The sequence below is a fragment of the Vigna umbellata genome, chromosome 5, assembly GCF_029865625.1.
Source record: "Vigna umbellata cultivar VRB3 chromosome 5, Vumbellata_1.0, whole genome shotgun sequence".
NCBI classification, from domain to species: domain Eukaryota; kingdom Viridiplantae; phylum Streptophyta; class Magnoliopsida; order Fabales; family Fabaceae; genus Vigna; species Vigna umbellata.
The window spans coordinates 26,302,879-26,323,556 of NC_142169.1; the positions used below are offsets into that span (position 1 = coordinate 26,302,879).

At 35.0% G+C, this 20,678-nt stretch overlaps 4 protein-coding genes across 4 annotated transcripts; 2 read left to right on the forward strand and 2 right to left on the reverse strand.

Moving 5' to 3' along the window:
* The first annotated feature begins 1,146 nt into the window (after positions 1 to 1,146).
* On the forward strand, positions 1,147 to 3,739 carry LOC124836138 (pentatricopeptide repeat-containing protein At5g50390, chloroplastic). Its single transcript, XM_047311229.2, has one exon. The coding sequence runs from the start codon at positions 1,478 to 1,480 to the stop codon at positions 3,548 to 3,550; it is 2,073 nt and encodes a 690-aa protein (XP_047167185.1). The 5' UTR covers positions 1,147 to 1,477; the 3' UTR covers positions 3,551 to 3,739.
* Positions 3,740 to 4,436: 697 nt separating this feature from the next.
* Positions 4,437 to 8,163, reverse strand: LOC148198016 (uncharacterized). The gene is made up of 2 exons (XM_088115371.1): positions 5,192 to 8,163; positions 4,437 to 4,971 (listed from the first exon to the last, which is right to left on the reverse strand). Exons 1-2 carry the CDS (start codon positions 7,851 to 7,853, stop codon positions 4,571 to 4,573), a joined length of 3,063 nt encoding a protein of 1,020 aa, XP_087971497.1. The 5' UTR covers positions 7,854 to 8,163; the 3' UTR covers positions 4,437 to 4,570.
* A 6,196-nt stretch (positions 8,164 to 14,359) lies between these two features.
* LOC148198017 (photosystem II reaction center PSB28 protein, chloroplastic-like) lies at positions 14,360 to 15,367 on the forward strand. Its single transcript, XM_088115377.1, has 2 exons — positions 14,360 to 14,517; positions 14,749 to 15,367. The coding sequence occupies exons 1-2, from the start codon at positions 14,412 to 14,414 to the stop codon at positions 15,216 to 15,218; spliced, it is 576 nt and encodes a 191-aa protein (XP_087971503.1). The 5' UTR covers positions 14,360 to 14,411; the 3' UTR covers positions 15,219 to 15,367.
* Positions 15,368 to 15,496: 129 nt separating this feature from the next.
* On the reverse strand, positions 15,497 to 18,380 carry LOC124836136 (subtilisin-like protease SBT1.2). The gene is given in 2 exon segments (XM_047311227.2): positions 15,497 to 15,618; positions 15,621 to 18,380. Coding segments are annotated over 2 exon segments (2,304 nt in total). The 5' UTR covers positions 17,815 to 18,380; the 3' UTR covers positions 15,497 to 15,508.
* Positions 18,381 to 20,678: the final 2,298 nt, after the last annotated feature.

Sequence of the window (20,678 nt, forward strand, 5' to 3'; positions counted from 1 at the left end):
GACATGCGAGAGTGATTGCAATCATGATGTTGAGATGCCAACAAAAAGAAAACAAGTGTATCATTGATGAGTTTACTAGGTACACACAAAAGAATGGAACAAATAGAAGTCAAAGTGGGAACAACAGATGAACCCAAAATCTGATCACGGATATGAGAATATTCATCAGCAAGGCCGTGTAACACCAATAACATAAAGTACTTTGGTTGTTGCCTTAATTCTTGGGCATGAGTAGGCAGGAGGCAACAATTCATTAAATTCATGAAAAAGAACATGAATTTTACCCATATAATTAGTCAGAGTTCTCATGTCGAGGAGCAACAACATTGAAAAGATCATGACAAACACCATCAAGATGTCGAATATCATTGGTGTATTATAATTTGGAATGTTCCCAGATTTCAAAATATGTTTCGTAGGAACGACAAATTTATTTTAAAGAAGAGTGAAAGGTATTTTTGAGAATGATGCAGTACTAAGAATCAATTTTCAAGCAACGGGTAACCGCAGCAGAATCAGATTGTGATTGTGAGGGTGTCTGGACTTCGAGGGTGACGATCTCGACAGACATGGTGGTCGCTTGGACAGGACGAGCAAAATCGTGATTGTCAATTGAAACTGATGCTCCGTCGATGGTGTTAATGGCGACGGCGGTTTTAGTAGGCAAGGATAACAAACATTTTTTTTTCAAAAAACCTTAAACTCTAGATATCATGTTAAAAGGTATATTTTAGCCTAAATCAACTCGACGAAACCAACTTGTAAGATGATATTTGAATTCACTTATATATTCTAAATTAATCTTATCTATTGATGTAAAACTTTTAATACATGTAAACAAAACCCTTTGCATCACAAACAAAGTTAAAATATGTGTTAAGGGTTGCTATGGGCTCTATATTATCATATTAGTGGTGTCTCAAACTATATGGTAGATGTCTTTGTCTAACAACAATGTTACAGGAAAAAACATCAAGTCCTCAGGTACAAGCAATCCAATGAATTTAGAAAGAATAATGGCCTGGATTAAGGGTTGGGAATTTTGAATTGATGGCCTTTTTTGCGTTGCTACGGTTTTGATAGACTTTAATCAATGGACAGGAGTTGAGAACATTAACTAACGCAATGTAATACAATTTTGATTTTAATTTATGAAAAAGCACAGTACACATCAGCCAATGAAATCAAAGAATAAAAAACCACAGAATGCACAGAAGATGTTGCACCAATGCGAGAACTTTGGAAACAACGTCAATGTTCACACGTGGTCCATGTGGTTGTTGCAACAGTATGTAGATGTTAACGACCAAACCTACCTGGGCGGAAACCTCAATGTTTCTGACGCCGACTCGTTCCAAATCTCACTTTTTGCTATTCTTCACATTTGCATCCATGTTCAAGTTCCCTTCCTCACTACGAGGAATTGGGGGCACTCATTCTAATCCTCCCTCCTCGTTCCCAACATTTGCTATTGCCTATGGAAATTGCACTTTCTCTTCACAGATCCCAAACCCCACTTATGGGTTCTTCATCTCCTGGGAACCTTTCTTCTTTGGGGCGTTGCTTTGCCTCAAAGGAAAGAGATTGGTGTCACCCGTTTTCCCGGATATGTTGTTCCTCCATGGAACGAAGGCTGAGACCAAAACCAAAGAAAGGGGGCCATGTTGAAAGACAAGTCACAGTTTTGGAGGATACCCCGATCTGGAAACCGTCCTCTTCTGCGATTTGTCGTCAGATAGAGAAGTTGGTTGTGTGTAATAGGTACCGGGAGGCAATGGAGTTGTTTGAAATTTTGGAAGTTGGACATAATGGTTTTGGTGTGGGTGGTAGCACCTATGATGCTTTGGTGAGTGCTTGTGTCGGTTTGAGATCGATTAGAGATGTTAAGAGGGTTTATAATTATATGATCAACAGTGAGTTTGAGCCTGATTTGTTTGTGATGAATAGGATATTGTTTATGCATGTGAGATGTGGTCTCATGCTCGATGCACGAAAGCTGTTTGATGAAATGCCTGAGAGAGACTCGGCTTCGTGGATGACCATGATTGGTGGACTTGTAGACTCTGGGGATTTCTCTGAAGCTTTTAGGTTGTTTCTGTGTATGTGGGAAGAGATTAATGACGGAGGATCTCGCACGTTTGTCACCATGATTCGGGCATCTGCTGGATTGGGTCTTGTTCAAGTTGGAAGGCAAATTCATGCATGTGCTTTGAAAAGAGGGGTCGGTGATGATAATTTTGTGTCTTGTACACTGATTGACATGTACAGTAAGTGTGGTAGCATCGACGATGCTCATTTTGTATTTGATCAAATGCCAGAGAAGACAACTGTAGGATGGAATTCCATTATTGCTAGCTATGCACTTCATGGTTATAGTGAGGAAGCTCTTAGTTTATACTATGACATGCGAGATAGTGGAGCAACAATAGATCACTTTACTATTTCAATAGTGATAAGAATTTGTGTGAGATTGGCGTCATTGGAACATGCAAAACAAGCTCATGCTGCTTTAGTTCGCCATGGTTATGGTACTGATATAGTGGCAAACACAGCACTTGTTGACTTCTATAGCAAATGGGGTAGGATGAGGGATGCCCAGCATGTTTTCAACAGGATGCGCTGCAAGAATGTCATATCTTGGAACGCATTGATTGGTGGATATGGTAACCACGGTCAAGGAGAAGAGGCTGTAAAAATGTTCGAGCAGATGCTTCAAGAAGGGATGATTCCTAACCATATCACTTTCCTTGCTGTCTTATCTGCGTGTAGCTATTCAGGTTTATCAGAAAGAGGTTGGGAGATTTTTTACTCTATGAGCAGAGATCACAAGGTTAAGCCCAGAGCAATGCATTATGCATGTATGATTGAACTATTAGGCCGGGAGGGCTTATTAGACGAGGCTTACGCACTAATTAGAAGTGCTCCTTTCAAACCAACGACAAACATGTGGGCAGCATTGTTGACAGCATGTAGAATGAACGAGAATCTAGAGCTGGGGAAGTTGGCTGCTGAAAAGCTTTACGGGATGGAGCCGGAGAAGCTGTGTAATTATGTAGTACTTCTGAACCTATACAACAGTTCTGGTAAATTAAAGGAAGCTGCAGGTGTTTTACAGACCTTAAAGAGGAAGGGTTTAAGAATGCTTTCGGCATGTAGCTGGATTGAAGTCAAGAAACAACCTTATGTCTTCCTTTGTGGAGACAAATCTCACTCCCAAACAAAGGAAATTTATGATAAGGTAGACAGCCTGATGGTTGAAATATCTAGGTATGGCTATGCTGTGGAGAATGAAACTTTGCTTCCTGATGTGGATGAAGAGGAGCAGCGTATTCTAAAATACCACAGTGAAAAGCTGGCTATAGCTTTTGGACTTATCAACACTCCATACTGGACACCTTTGCAAATCACTCAGGGCCATCGTGTGTGTACTGATTGTCATAATGCAATTAAACTTATAGCCAAGGTTACAGGGCGGGAAATTGTGATAAAAGATGCTAGTAGATTTCACCATTTTAGAAACGGTAGTTGTTCATGTGGCGATTATTGGTGATAACAAAATTTTATCATTCACGTCACAGTCCTATACACTGAGTAGCTTGTTGTTAGCTCATCTTAGCCTCACATTTACTTAGGATACAACTATAATACATGTAATTTATTCTGTGATCAGTTAATAAAAGTCCTATCTCTTTGTTGCACTTTAGACTTGCTTGTCATGTTTAATTTGTGTTTATTATTGCCTTGGTTTGCTGAGGACTGACTAGCTGAAGTTTGCCTGATCTCGTTTTTCTTATTGGATAACATCTTTAAACTCATAAAAGCTTAAAATAAACTCAATAGTTTGTAGTGTTATGTCTGTTGATGCCACAAATTGCAACCTTGCACATATAAATCAACATTACATTGGGCATTTAATAGACTATTGTAAGTGCTTAATCGATTTTTAAGTATTGACAGATTTTATCCGTCGTCACAAAAATTTAATGTCGTCAGTTTAAAGTCACTTAACAATTTAGGAGATTATAGTAATATTTTTGTTTTTTAGGGACTAAAAATCCGTATTTTTGGAACATAAATGAAATCGAGTGTAGTACTTAAGAGCCCATAGGAAAAAAAATGAAAGAGTTTAGTGAAAGAAAGATAAAAGTCTAAAGCTTGATGCACTATTTTCTTTGCTTATTTTTGTTTTTGTTTGTCAGGATTGAGATTATGAGTTAAGGAAATCGTGCATTGCTCAAGTGCACCGATCCAGTGGATCTTTGTGAAAGAAAGTTCCTCACATTTACATGTGTCAAGAAAAAAAAACTCAGACCAAGTTACTTTTGTTTACTTCATCAGTACGTCTAGAGAGTTATTATTCCTATTCAAAGAACAATAGGTACAATTGCTTTACCTTGGTTTGTGCTGAAATCTATGTCTCTGTACCAAAATCAGGATACAAAAGAAAATTTATTTGCAAAAATCAATACATCTTGATATACCAATTAATTTTTAAACATAAATGCGAATAGCTGATTACAATATTACAGCTCTAAACAGGTTGATGAACAGGATAAACTGATTTCGGCTTCTACATTAGGCCATTAACTGGTGATGTGCTAAAAACTGGTGACTCTTTGTTGTTAGCTGCATCATTGCCACCGCTCTTTCTTCGAGGCTTAGCCTCTCCAAGCATCATAATGACATCCCTCATGGTTGGTCTGTCCTTGGGGAGCTTGGCAGTGCACAGAATCGCTATTCTTAGAACTAAAAGCATCTCTTCTACAACATGCCTGCTATTTCCTACACTGGGGTCTAATGCTTCTTCCAGTGATTTGTTGTCTCTAATCTTCATTCTAATCCACTCTACAATGTCTATTGACTCTCCAAAGTCTGAATCTAAAGGCCTCTTTCCTGTGAGAAGCTCCAACAAAACTACTCCATAACTGTAAACATCAATCTTTTCATCTACCTTCAAGGCATATCCATATTCTGCCAAATAGTAAATCATTGAAATGTCATGAATTTGTACATCTAAGGTGGAGAAAATATGAAAGCAGACAATCTTCACAGATATAAACATTTAATGACATGCTAACTGTAAGATACTTTCTCTAATGTGTACGCTACATGTCCTGTTTGATCTAAAGTGGTTTGGAAGCTAATGTAGCTATGACCTGATAAAGTAAGATGTATAGAACTAATAACTCACCAGGGGCAATATAACCATAAGATCCAGCAACCATGGAGACTGTTTCATTCTTCTGGATCATCATCTTGGCTAAACCAAAATCTGCTATCCGTGCCTCAAGATTTGCATCAAGCAATATATTGTTTGACTTGATGTCTCGATGGATAACGGGGGGATGACAGTCATGATGAAGATAAGCAAGTCCTTGAGCAACTCCTAGAGCTATGTTGTACCGTGAAACCCAGTCTACAAGCAATCTTGTTGCTTGTCTACCGTGCAAGGCTTCTCCTAGGTTGCCATTGTGCATGAATTCATAAACTATCATCACATCAATGTCATTATGAAGAAATCCTAATAGTCTAACAATGTTTCTATGCCTTAGTCTCCCCAAAAGATTCACCTCCCCCACAAGGTCGTCACTACTTCCAACTTCAATATCAGTTCCTGTTCTCCACAATTTTTTCACTGCCACAACTGTGTTTGATTGCGGTACCTCAGCCTTATAAACAATCCCAGTGGCTCCCATGCCAATCACATTTGTTTCCTTGATGCAAGCTAGAATCTCAGTACTAGTAAAACCAAGCCTCTGAAATGCCATCAATCTCCAGGGCCATCCTTTGCTACCCTTGTAAAATCTTTCTCGGAAGCAAAACCCATCAGTGTACCATCTTATGTACAAAGATCTAGCAACCACAATCGCTATCCCAATAACTAGGATTGATGATATTCCAGTGATCCATGCTGTAATCATATGCTTTGTGCGCAAGCTTCGTTTCCTTGATGAGTATGCAGAGTTTTGGTCACATGGAGGGAGGACACCACCACATAGGCCAACATTGCCGACAAGGTCATTTGGGTTTACAGTTCTTAGTATTCCGTTCGCTGGGACTGGGCCTTCCAGCTTATTGTATGAGACATTGAGTGCTTCAAGAGCTGGAGAAATTCCAAAGCTTTCAGGTATTTGGCCTGTCAGAGAATTGTTGGAAAGGTCAACCATGGCCAATGAAGGCATCTTAGCTAATGATTTTGGGATTTCACCAGTCAATTGGTTGTTTTGGAGGTTCAAATTTACTAACTTCTGACAAGAAGCAATGCTTGCTGGAATGCTTCCAGATAGATGATTTGATGAGAGATCAAGAACTGCAAGTGATGGACAGTCCTGGAATTGGTCTGGGATTTCTCCTTCCAAGTTGTTGTTGGAGACAATGAAAGCTTGCAGGTTTGGAATGGAAAGGACGGAGGAGGGAAGAGAAGAATGGAGTTTGTTTCTTGAGAGATCAATGAAGGAAAGGGATGTGGAAGAAGCAATGTCATCAGGAATTCCACCAGAAAGACTATTGTTAGCCAATTCTAACCTTTGAAGCTTCCCAAGCTTGCCAAGACCCACAGGAATTGTCCCTGAAAGAAAATTGTTGTGAATTCGAACACGTACAAGTGAAAAGCACGTTGATAGGCTTGATGGAATTGGACCAGAGAAAGCATTGTTGAATAGTATAAGCTTGGTGAGATTGCCCTGGCTGCAAAGAGTTTCTGGAATCTCTCCAGAGAATGAATTGGATGACACATCTAACCATTGCAATGGTGAATTTTTGCCAAGGTTACTAGGCAATGGCCCTGACAAGGAATTGTTCCATAGCTCAAGTACCTCCAGTTGTGGCAAATCTCCAAAGCCAGAAGGCACAGGACCAGACAACTGGTTGCCCATCAAGTTCAGAAGTTTTAAATTCTTCAGCTGACTTATTTCAGCTGGAATTTTTCCTGACAACATGTTATCAGAAAGATCCAGCAACTGCAAAGAAGTCATATTGCCAATTGCTGCTGGAATTCTATCATCAAAATTGTTGTTGTAAAAGAAAACCGTATTCAATAACTTGAGCTTTCCCAATACACTTGGAATCTCACCACCAAGATTGGCCACTGCTAAATCAAGATACTTAAGATTGGTGAGGTTGCCAAACTCTTCTGGAATGACGCCTTCAAATTCATTATATCCAAGGATCATATACTCCAGTGATGAAAGTTGTCCCAGCTCTCCAGGAATTTTACCGGTGAGATTGTTCCCTGATAGACCAAGGAACTTCAACTTATGCAAGTTACTGAACGATTTTGGAACTGACCCTTCAAAAAAACTGCCTCTGAGATCAAGCATCTCTAAGGAAGAGGCATTTCCAAGATCCTCAGGAAGAGAACCTGAGAATTCATTGCTGGATGCATTTAAGGTCATGAGTCTCCATGCTCTTCCAAGGCCTAATGGAAAGTCACCATTGAAGGAATTTTGGCTCACATCAAGTTTGTTAAGTGTGGTGAGATTGGCTAAGGATTTTGGCAATGGTGATGAAAAAGCATTGCAACACAAGTTGAGAGAGGTAAGACTTTTAAGTCTCTGTATAACATCGGATACTGTACCACTGAGATTCTTGTGGGACAGATCAAGCTCCTCTACGGCTCCAGCTGAGTTGCATTTGATGCCAGTCCAGCTACAATGAAATGCATCCTTTAGCGGTGCTTTGTCATGCAGTTTCCAATCCCGAAGAGTGTTCAATGGATCAATGAGACCTGCTTTCATGGAAAGCAAAGTCGATACTTCATCATTTACAGCAGCAGAAAAACCATAGGAGGAACAACCAATGTAGCAAAAGAAGATGAAAAGCTGGATTTTCATTTGGTTCTTGATCTTCTTCATGCTGTTTGATTAATGGCTCACTTGTCCATCATTTGCATTCTTGTGAAACGAGGCAGAGAGTAATATGTGCAGTTTGTGAGAAGTGGTTGAAAGAAGAACAGCATATGCATGTGATTCTGTATATTATATGACCAATAAATAAACTAGAACAGTAGTTTCGGTTTAAGAACTAGTCAGGTTTATGAAGTGGTATTTCAAAGAAGCTAGCAGTGTGCGACAGTGCATGTAAAGACAGGTGAAGCTTTGGATCTATTAGAAGTTTATCCGACATAAAACATGGGAGAATATGGCTCTTAATGCTGTTTAAGTTTCTACTTCTTCCTCTTTTGCTTATCCTTGTCAATTTCAAGAGGGATAATGCAGTTAATTTTTTTATTCAAAAATGTTTATCTCTTGTTTGTTTATTAAGAATTTCTTTTACAGTAATCAAATTCTTGCTAACAAGATTGTGAGCGAAGGAATGTGAGAATTTAAAATCTTCTCCCATAATAGATCAGAATACTGATCCACAATGGCCTTGAGATTTTATATTTCTTTTCTGGCAGTTAATGTTAATAAATGTAATCATAATAATTACTGACCCCATGTCAGAGTTACTTTTCAAATTAAACTATCCGAACACTAGATCTCATAGCTTCACAAATATAGACATCAGTTCCACAATCTATATTTGAGATCAACCAGATGCGGGAAACGAGAAAAAGTGAGGTAAAAATATACAAGAATATGACAACCACATTAACACAGTACTACACTGTTAAAGTGTTAAAGGGAACTTTATTTTGAGACAATAAGCATTGTCTAAAGCATCTTTCTCAGTACATTAAATACGACTTTTTTGTTAAGCCGCTTTAAGTGTGTTTCATACTATGAGTGTGAAAATGCACTTTCAAGTTCGAGCTGATTGAAGGGTAACTTCTAAGTATGACAAAGATTCAGAAATGATGCATTAGTGGGCCAACTAACATATGGTTATTGTAGGATCCACCAAAGAACATTGATGTACTTGTGATTATCTTAACATCAAATTCCAAACCAGTCATGTGATGATGAGAATAGCTTTTAACAGAGAGAAAAATCATGTCCCTGTATATATTTTAAGTCCACTAGTAAGGGCTAGAAAGAAAAAAAGACACACGGGTGGGAAAGGGAGAAGATGAAAATAAAAATAAAATAAAGATCTGAAACACCACCCATCATGCACTTGATGGTTTTAGGCTCATCAATGTTAATTATTCATTATGATTTTGATGAGGGAATCTTTCCATGTTATAAGGTGAAAGGAACTTGAAAATAAGACAAGTTCTACCACCCATTAACTTAAAAAAAATTAAAAAAAATGGGCCACAAGAATAGTGCAGGGTATTTTTAAACCAGTGCATAGCTTGTACACTCAATTGACCATTGGTGAAACAGTAGAAGGCTATGCATATGCACCAGAATAAATCCTGAATTGCATCCGGGAATTAATGGTCCTTGTTTTCTCTAGACTTTAGGGTAGGTTTGTTTATTTGATTTTTTAGATGAAGAAATGAACAAGTGTTAGATGAAGATAGGAAGATGTTGATCATAATAATGAAGAATAAACAAAGAGGAGAATTTGCAAACAGAAGAAAATGGGAGAAAAGTGCAACTGTTGATCAATCATGGTCTGAGCCTACCAACTGCCACTTCTGATATAAAATATATATTTCTTCTTTTCCTTTCTCTCTTTCAATATTCACATGCACACATGGTGTGGACTGCTATAACAAGAAATTAATTTAGTGACAATGTTTCTGCTCTTCCTATTGCTTAGATCACATCTGATGCTGAGACAGATGGAAGTCATGTGAAACAGCAGCTTCCTAGTGAAGTACATCGTTCCTTATTATTGGAGAGAGACAGATGAGAACTTCAAACATTTTTAACTAAAACACTGTTTATGATGGTTGTTCTGTTGAATTGGTCTGATGGTTATTGCATCTAACATTTCTATGGTGGAAAATGGAGAGAGATTAGAAGTGAAAAACTTTGATTACTTGTGTCCAAATGCCTTGGTGACAAGGAAAACCAGAACCAGCTTTCGGCATTTAATAAAAAAATCAAAAGAAAAAGAGAACCATTTTGCAGACAGCGAAGAGATGCCACAATGGGATCATGGTGCTCCTAATTGCACATGCAGCACGTGCATGTGACGTGGCTCAGACTTTAATTGCTTTGGAAAATCATTCCTGGGTTTACTTTGGTTGATCAAAACCAAGAATTTGGGTTTTGGGCTTCCATTATACCAAGAACCCTCAATGCAAACCAGCTTCAAATTTCAATTTTCCAGTTATAGAGTTTCAAAGTTTTGATTTTTATTGATCTGATATAAAAATGCTCAATTTTGCAGTATTGTGTCAGTGGGAAAAACTTGAGAACCTGGTGTACTCTTGTGATTGGGTGATTGTACTTATTGAATTCTTGATTATTTAGGTAATAAAAATGATGTCTTTTTGATTGGAAACAATAAAAAAGGATCACAAATTAAATAAAGAAATAAACCAAAGTTCTAGAGATTTGCAAGATTAGGAGTTTGGTTTCACCTATGTAGGTAATGGGCTTTATCTTCTATTCCATTCCTAATCACTTGTTATTAGCATTCAATGGTTTTTAATGTTAATGTTCTTTTTCCTGAATTATAATCCTCAATAATCATTCAAGACCACAATCAATAAAAAACACCAAATCAGAATTAACTAATTTGCCGATTCAATAGCTAGTTGAAAATAAAAAATATCAGTTTGTATTTCGATCAGAAATTTTACAACTTTAAATTATTTGAACAAAAAATTGAATAATTTCATATTTTTATTTTATTTGAATAAAATATTTTTTAATTATTATTTAGATAATACCATTTAATTTTCAGCTTATGATTGGAGGGGAGAAAGAGGGTTGAGGAAAGAAGAGAGAGAGAAATCGGATATAAAGAACTTTCAGTTCTTATTTTTTTTAATGAAATAAAAAAAAAATTATTTTTTGTATTCAAAATATTTTAAGTACTTATTACAATCTTAAGTATTATTTATTTAATATTCAAACAAATAACGTGTTAAAGCCGATGGAAAAAGGCCAAAGTATAGTATTTGTTGTAACTTTAATTAAAATCTTCATCAACAAAAAATTAATTGAGATCTTAGCTGATTACTTAAGGTTTTGTTATCTCGTGACATTTTCGTCGAATAAAATCTCAGTTGTTAATAAAAACTGAAACAATTTAAATAATAAAAAAATGTAAATTTTGATGATAGAGAATTTCATTAAAGAATTCAATTCAAAGTCTCCCTAAAAACATCCATTCCCCACTCATAATAACATAAAAAACTATTTATATAATTTATTTAGTTTTAAGGCTATTTTAGGAAAAAAAAAAGGTAATATTTCTAGTCCAAATCAGATATTTATCCGGTTGATATGTTGTGTATTGTAGGATTGTTGTTATGGGTGGAAATGAATTAATCAAAGGCTAAATGCTTAAACTTTAGGTTAGGTTTATGGATAAAAATGATAATTTAAATTTAGCTCATTTATTTATGAGTCAAAGGTAAAGCTTGAATTTGAGTTGACTAAAAACAATATGAAACTTAGATTTTACTCATTTAACAAATTCATGACTAAATTATATGTTCTCATTTTTTTTTCCTTTGAATAAATTTTATTTATTAGTTTAGTTAAAAAAATTAGTTGATAATGTAGTCATGAATTTCTTTTAAAAAAATTAAATGTTAAAAAAAATATTAACACATCTTTAGCATAGTTAACACTCTCACTGTTTCAATTCCACATTCTTAACAAATTTTTGGTACTGTTGTTATCAAACACGTTGTTTATTTATTTTATTGGCTTTTATCCCTAATTAATTGAAATAAAACATTTTTAAATTTTTACATAATAGACATCAAATATTTATAATCTTAATATTTCTTTTTTATATCTTTTATTTGTGTTTCCTATTTTACAATTTGTTATAATTTTAACACGACATCAAATTTTTATAATCTCAATATTTTTGTATATATTATAATATTTCATTTTAATAGCTTAAAATTATTATAATAAAACATTATATAATTGATAAACACAAAATAGAATAACTAAGTATATCATTAATAAGTATATCATTAATTTATTGTAGTCATTCTAAGATGTATACTAGAATAAAAGTAGTAGTACATATGCTATAACTTAAAGTTTTTCAAAATATATTATAAAAAGTAAGAAGTTTTAATTTAAGATCTTGCATAATATCTTCCTCTTAAGGTAATTTAATACCGATTTTATTATCTTCTCACACTTAATAAAGGTGATTATTGTAAAAGAAGAAAGACAACACAAGAAAGTAAACCTAAAAGAGGATAAGTTAATTTATAAAAAGAACATGCATATACAAGCAAACAGATTTCATAATAAAGCCATACACTTTACATAGTCAATGTGAAATAAAACTTATAATTAAAGATTCTTATAAACTCAATTATCTAGATAAATACATTGATATTGGATTCACTAAAGACATGCACTTATGACAATCTCTATTGCTCTATAGAGCAATTGCCAATAGGTTTTATCCTATCACACATAAGGTTAATCCCCTTCTTGTCTTAGGTCAAGGAAAAACTCTATGATCTCTTGCTACTCTAACCACATAACACATTCCCACTTTATGAGTTTGAATGTTTATTAGAATGTCAATATATCTAATTGTTTAAATTCATACATTAATACATACACTATCCAATAAATGGGAGTTCCTCATCATGAAATTCTTTCCTTCAAACCAATTCACACTTTACTTCATCTTTGTTAACCATTATCACATACAAAATCCATTATAGACATCATACATTTATCATACGTGTATATACTCATAAACAATTTCATTATCACATTCAAAACAATAAACAAATGTAGTATGATCACCACCTTAACAGCCACAAATCCCGCCTAGCAAAATTCTAACGAAATGCCCTTAGAAGAACTCATCTAGTGTCAGCCATCACCAGCTTCAACGCCTAACAAACCCCATGGGCGCCCAACGAGGACACCACTAGAGTTTTCTTGATTTAATTCGAATATTTGATGCCTAAGGACCCTAAGTGACGCCCAACGAACACCCATCAATGAGATATCTAACTTTGGTTTCGTTTAATGAGAACACTCATTGTCCAACAACCACCATATTAAAGAACTCACACTATCTAGGTGGCTTTTAATGTTATCAGTGTCGTTTGACGGTGTTAATTGAGTAATTAGGACCCCTTTTAAGATAATCTCACATAATAAACTTACTATTACTTAAAATTTTATAATCTTAACTTAAGTTCATCTAGATTACTCAATTAAAGAATTTTTTAAAGGCATTTCTAACCAAAAACAAAATAAAAAAATCACATTCTTTTAACATTGAACAAAATTTACCAATATAAATACTCTTACAAATTAGATAAACACATATCATTTCAAGTTACAATACAATAGCTACATAAAATCAACCAAACAATTTCACTTAAAAACAAGTATAACTAGCTTTTTCTCACATACGTAAGACAACTCACACACTTCTAAGAAACTCCAAAACATCTCTAATTTCACATTATATTCTATCTACACATAGAAACGTCACAAGAACGATAAAGATATATATCATTATAATCATTGATCAACAAATATTCATTAACTCAAAGAACATATATAAGTAGAAAAAACACCCCACGTAAAAGATTAAATACTTTATTTAGTTTAAAAATAAAACATAACTTTATATGATAGTTTTAAAAAATATTTAACTCTATAAAAACCAATAATAAATTATTTGTAACCACATATGCAAATATACCTTATTTCATATTCATATTTTTGTGTTTAATTAATTTTTAAAACCTCAAAACTATATTTTTTATTACATATAAAAAAAAGTAATGATAAACTATTCATCCACTAAAAATTTACTACTCCACAATTTCATTACACTTAAAATTTTTCCTTTATGCAACTATGTAATCTATATTCTTTTTCTAATTTTATTTTTGTTCGAATCATAAATTATAAATCAAATATGAAAAATAATAATATGTATAATTTTAATTAAATAAATATGTAAAAGTAAAATTGATATGAATATTAATTTTAACTCAGATAAACGCTGTTTTCCTGCTAGTTTAATTAAAAAATATAATGATTTGTTTTCTTCATACATACTTTAAGAAATAAAAAAATAAAATGATTTTTTTTCATAAATTAAATTAAAATTTAAAACCTGATTGATTTTAGACAAATTAGTTCCCATATAGACTGATTTCAATTTATAAATGAAAACATTTAATTTTTTTCTTGTTTTTTGAAAGAATATTTTTTCAAACATGCCCACACATTTGAATCTGATATGAACCATTGAATCTAGCGACAGTGTCTGTGTATCCTACACACAAAAACAACCATTTTCCAAAACCCCAAATTTGGTTTCATCAACTGAATGGCTCTCTTTGTTACACATATACCATACGTACTTTGTTCTGTCAATACCCACACAACACAATGCTACTTCTCTCTTCCATTTATAATCACAATTCATCAATGGCAGCTTCTTTCCATTCCCTCACATTCTTCTCCAAAACTCTTCACAAATCACGTTCATCTTCAGGTACATTTATCTATCTCCACTAACTTCATTTTATTTGAAAGGATTTTTCATTACCGTTCCATTCAGTGTAGCTAGAGGTTTAGGCCCATAACAAATAGTAGGTTTGTACCATCATGCATTCATGCCTTTGATAAAATTCACAATTTTGAATGTTTTCGGACTTTTGAAGTAGTATTCTGCTTACATGGTCTGATGTTGTTCGTGGCTAACATGATAATGTTGTATTTTCAGTCCCATCTATGATTTTTCATCACAGTAGCACACACTCTTCATTCAGTGGACAATCTGTAAAGCTGCTACGTTTGAGGTTATCCAAGCTAAAGCAAAATCCTCCGAAACACTTGCCTGCCATGATGATGGCCAAACCAACCATACAGTTCATTAGGGGAACTGATGAACAGACAATACCAGACGTGAAGCTTACTACATCACGTGATGGAACAAATGGTATGGCCATCTTCAACTTCGATCAACCCTCAGTTTTTGATTCATCTCGTGAAGTTGCCGATATCACTGGTTTATACATGATTGATGAGGAAGGGGTTCTTCAGTCTGTGGATGTGAGTGCTAAGTTTGTCAATGGAAAGCCTTCAGGAATTGAAGCCAAGTATGTGATGCGGACTCCAAAGGATTGGGACAGATTCATGAGATTTATGGAAAGATATTCTGATGCAAATGGTTTGCAGTTCATTAAAAAATAAGTTAATATGGAATACCTTCTGTCTTCTACCCCTTGTCATGTTAATTTTTTAAGTTAATTCTGATTCAGAAAACATGTAAAGATGAGAGTTTTGACTAAATCTTGGCACAACCAATTTATTTAGCATTTATAAATGGGCTTACTCTTAAAGATTCCTATCGAGTTTTTTCTACTAAAACTCGTAACACCAACTTCAGTATAAATTCTGAAATCATAAATAAACCTATTGAACCAATAATCATAATGATTACTCCACAAGAGAAACTTAATAATCTGCTACTGTTCTCCATGCTACTTTGACTTCCAAGTCACTGCCACAGGGCTTCTGACCCTGTTGGAACCATTTTGTGAGTGTACCCATGTCAAATTCCCTTCTGCATAGGTCACCAAACCATCACCTTTTTAACCCTTTTTCTCGATATAAACCATACCCTGTAAGCCAACCTTTGATTCACTTGCTTAAATACAAGCCGCTTGGGTTTTACTATCACTTTTACTCCCTCAGGTGCCTTAACCTCCACTGAGTAGATGGAGTTTGCATTTCCCACATTTGTTAGTCTCCTGATGAACATCTTTCTCCTCTCCCCAGCCTTAAATATCACTGAGAAGGAGGGATAGTTAAGGCTGAAGCCTCTATTCATCTTCAAGACTCCATTGCAACTCACATTTCTGTGTGTGATGCTGAATATTTCTGACTTTGTGTATCCAAGGCTGCAAAGGTGGATGATATAATCATCTGGCCTAATGTCATACACAAGTCCAGGGTTCAATGCTTTCTGTGGATTCACATGTCCAGCTCCCATGTCAAAAACTCCTGCTGGTTGGTTTTCATCAAGAATAGGCCTTCCGGTGTGGTCGGTTACCTCGGCTGTTGTCATGATTGCAGATTTGATGGCTGCAGGGCTCCAACTCGGGTGAGCCGAGCGAATGAGAGCAGCAATTCCACTAACATGAGGGCATGCCATTGAGGTGCCAGACATGACAGAGAAGTTAACTCTTCTAGAATCTTCTGGAAGGCCTGTAGGACCAAGATTCTGAGGCCATGCAGCAATGATGTTCACTCCTGGAGCTATAACGTCTGGTTTGAGGATTGAAGGGTTTGTATAACTTGGTCCTCTAGCTGAAAATCTTGCCACTGCTGGAGCTCTAGACTTCCCTATCACAGTTCCTCCAAATTCAATCCTTGCAAGAGGCCTTCTTGTGGAGTTTATGTAATCTTTCAAGGTAAGTGCTTCATCAAATCCAATCAAAGTTGCAGGCAAGACATGAACATCAACCGAATCCTCTCCCAAGTTTATCTCCGTGTTGGCGAGAATCATAGCAAGGCCACCAGCCTCCTTGACCACTTGTCCCTTCTCTGCTCTTCCGTTCACGCCTCGATCGCAGACCACCATTTTGCCTTTAACTTTGTCCCTTGGAAGAGACCCTCTGAGGCAAAATTGACTCTCGGTGTCCCCTTCAGACAGATAAACCAGTTCAAGTTCTTTTCCGTTGCTCAATGGATGGTTCAGTGGGTACATGGACTCTCCATAGAGCATTTGTCCGTTTCCCATGCGAACTGTGGCTGGGAATTTCCTGTCTAGTGTGCTTGCACCGATGGTGGCAATCCAAGGAGCCTCGTTGGCAACAGACATTGCCGTAGGACCATTGTTTCCTGCCGCACATATCACCGAAATTCCATGCTCCATTGCTCTAAAGCTTCCAATGGCAATGTTATCATCATATAGAGGCGTAGAGAAGCCACCTAGAGACAAGGAGAGAATGTCCACCCCATCTCTGATTGCCACATCCATTGCAGCCATGATGTCTGAGTTATAGCAGCCATTGAACCAGCACACTTTGTACACCGCAATGTGGGCACCAGGAGCCATTCCTCTCGCCACGCCAGAGGCGTAACCAAACACACTCGCCAAAGGCACAGGCAGTCCTCCTGCTGTGGACGAAGTGTGTGTGCCATGTCCAGAGGAGTCTCTTGGAGAGAGATATTCCGGAATTCTAAAAGGTGACACTGAAGAATGGCCTTTGGTGAAGTACCTTGCACCAATAAGCTTCCTGTTACAATTGGAAGAGTTAAAGGCCTTCCCAGCTTGGCATATACCCTTCCATTTCTTGGGAACTGGGGGCATTCCTTGATCATTGAAGCTGGGACTCTCAGGCCAAACTCCAGTATCAAGCATCCCAATTATGGTTCCACGGCCGAAACCGGATTGGTACCAACCATTTTCTCGAGCAGGGTTCAGTCCCAAGAACTTGTAAGAGTAAGTGGTCTGCAGCGGGAGCATGCTGTCAGGCCTAATTGAGATAACATCGGGCAAGTTCTTGAGGTACTCAAGCTCAGACTCGGTTAACTGAGCTGCAAAACCGTCCATGGCGGAACGGTAAGAGTAGAGAAGGCGCGAAGAAGGGTCCTCATCGGAGGAAAGGGTTTGCTGGATGAATGAAAGGTGCCATTTGAGCTTGGAGGTGAAAGCAGAGCTGGTGATCCCATGAGGGTGTAGCTGAACTATGTAAGTTCCAAGCGTTTCTGCGTTGACGAGGGTGAGAGTGAAGAGGAAAAGGGTGAGGAAAAAGAGTTGAATTTTGGATTTGGATTCCATTGGGTGTTGTAGTACGAGGTTGTGTTGTTGTTGTTGGTTGGTTGGTGATGCATGATATCGTGGAGGGGTATTTGAAGGTGTTGAGAAGAATTCAAAACTGGACAAGGTAAGCGTTGTTGATAGAAAGCTCGTGAAATATGAGAGCTCTTCATCACGAGGATCCTTTGTTGAGAGAGAACTCCCAAACTGAATTTGACTGAGAATTCGGGAGCCGAAAGCTCGCAGTAAGTGTCACGAGATGTTTTACTTCCCTTTAATAGGAAAAACAAAAACTAAGTAGCCGTTTGTTTCAAATTCTCTCAATTCCATCTTACCAAAATATTACTCTTTATTCATTTACACTTTCTTTTTTTCCATATGAAGGAAGAAAGAAAACATCACATTCTCCTTTTCTTCCTCTATTTCTCATAAAAAAAAAGAAAAAAATTGAGTGTAGAAATAGTATTATTGCTTCTGTTTACTAACTAAATTATGAGTTAAAGGACCCAAAAGAATTAGAGAATGATAGAAATTGTATTCATTTATTAAACTTGTATGCTTGAGATTTGTTATTTGGCTCCTTCTCTTCTGTCTCTCGTGCTGGGTGTATTTCAGTGCATGCTCTTCTTTCTATGACGGTTTAACTTTAACCTCTCTTTTTTTAATTACTTTGCATTTGTTGCCTTGGATGATTACATAATTAACCCACTTGTTGTTGTTCTATCGTGTGTTGAAGAATTTAATTAAGTTTTATACGTGTTTATCAAGTATTTGGAAAATGTTGTGAAAATAATATATATGATATGCATAAATTGATTTTAGGTTTATTCTAATAAACTTGTCTTTGATTACTCGAAAAGAAAAGAAAATAAAATGAAGGAAATAAAGTTGTATACATTTCTTACCACTTTTATTTATACTATGTAGAAAGAAATCCACGGAAAAAAGAAAAGAAAAAGGTTGTTAAAATATGTTGTCTTCATTCATCCTTATGTTATGTTTAGGTGAAAGATAAAATAAGTGGGTAGGTCCACCGCTTCACCTCTTTCATCCCAATGGTGAGAAAAAAAAGAGGGAAAGAGTTATTATTTAATATTATTGCTATATTCAGTTTACTTTTTTTTTTCTCTAACAATTTAAAAATTATTTTATTTATACGTATTTATTATTCTTTTCCAACAAATGTGGAATAGAAAGAAAAAAAAAGAGGGTCTAGGATAAATAGTTTCACTCATGAAAGATGTAAAATTTAAGTGAAAAGACTTGTATTTTCAAGTTTCTTTATAGCCATTGTCCATTTATTTATCTGTGTTATCTAAGTTTTAAGGGAATTTGCATTGTTTTTGGTAGTCTTGTTTATTTTCCTTCAATTTTTTAATATATCCAAACAAGTGACTTGAAATTATTTCATTATTAAAGTTCACCAATTCATATAATTCATATAGCATAATTATCCACTTGAATTATTTTCTTATTTCGCTATTTATTCTCTTTCATATTTCAACTCTTATTCAACATAGACATAACTTATAAAAATAATTTACAATCTTTATAAAACAATTTAATCCTATTTTCTTTTCAATTATAAAACAACTTATTTATGACTACTTGTATAGTATTCGATAAAAACTCATTTTTATTTTACTCAATCGAACTCTACTAGTGGTCCATCATATAAAAAGTTTATAAAATATTTGAAAAATGAGATATAATAACTTCTGAATTAATGTACATTCAAAATTTCAGGAAGAAATTATTGCGCTGCCACTTCCCTAATTAGTATCTCTGTCTCCTAACAGCACGTAAATGGTATGATAAATTCTGAAGTTTCACTATAAATAACATTGTTTTGTCTGAGTGCCCAGTTTGTTCAAAGATAGACATTCATTTTGTTGTGTTAACTCTAGTTGAATATCTCAAGGGACAATAAAAAGAAGTTTGGAATCAAGATTGTATCCAAAAATTAATTTTGAATATAGATTTATCAAAATATTAATTAAGTGTTATTGATAAATGTCATATGACTCATTTCCTAGCAGTCCACATTACACTAAGAAGATTGTATCATTTTCAACAACTATGCTCTACATTTTTATATGAACATTTGATGTTTGTGATGAAAAGAAATGATGGATGACTGCAAATCTTGAAATTGATGAAGATGCATATGCACCCATGAATGCTTCCTGCACTACATTTTAGAAAACTATGTCTATGCAGTTATTGATTATCCACTACGATCAGCCAAATAATATATAACAATGATCGTCACCCCTTTGTTGATATTTTCTCCACTGTGTAAATGTGGACTAATTATTTAGATGAACCAAGGCTATTTCGGATTCAACACAATGACTCAATTATTGTTAGTGTTTGTTCCGGATTGGACATCCAGGAACACAAACATGTTTGATAATCCAGAATATACTTTTGGATCTAGAGACAAAATTTAGATTGAGAGTTCTGAAATACATGTTTAGATTTTGAATTGAGTTATTTGAAATGTGTCACTTGATTTGAAAATGTATTTAGATTATCCATCAATACTTATGAATATTTGAAAAATATATATAATTAAATAAAATTAAAAAATATAAAATAAAATATAAATTTAATTTAATATAAATTTAATTTAATATAAATTTAATTTTAGTTAAATTAAATTTAATAAAATATATATTTTATTTTATTTTTATTTAAGTTTAATCTAATAAAATATAAATTAAATTTTAATTTTAAATTTTAATGTATATTATATTACCCTAACTTATTTGTAAACATATATTAAATAATCTATTATTTACTAATATTTATTATTTGTAAGTATCAACGATAAATTTTATTCATAAACATTTTGCAATGACATTGCTAAAGTGAACAAAGAC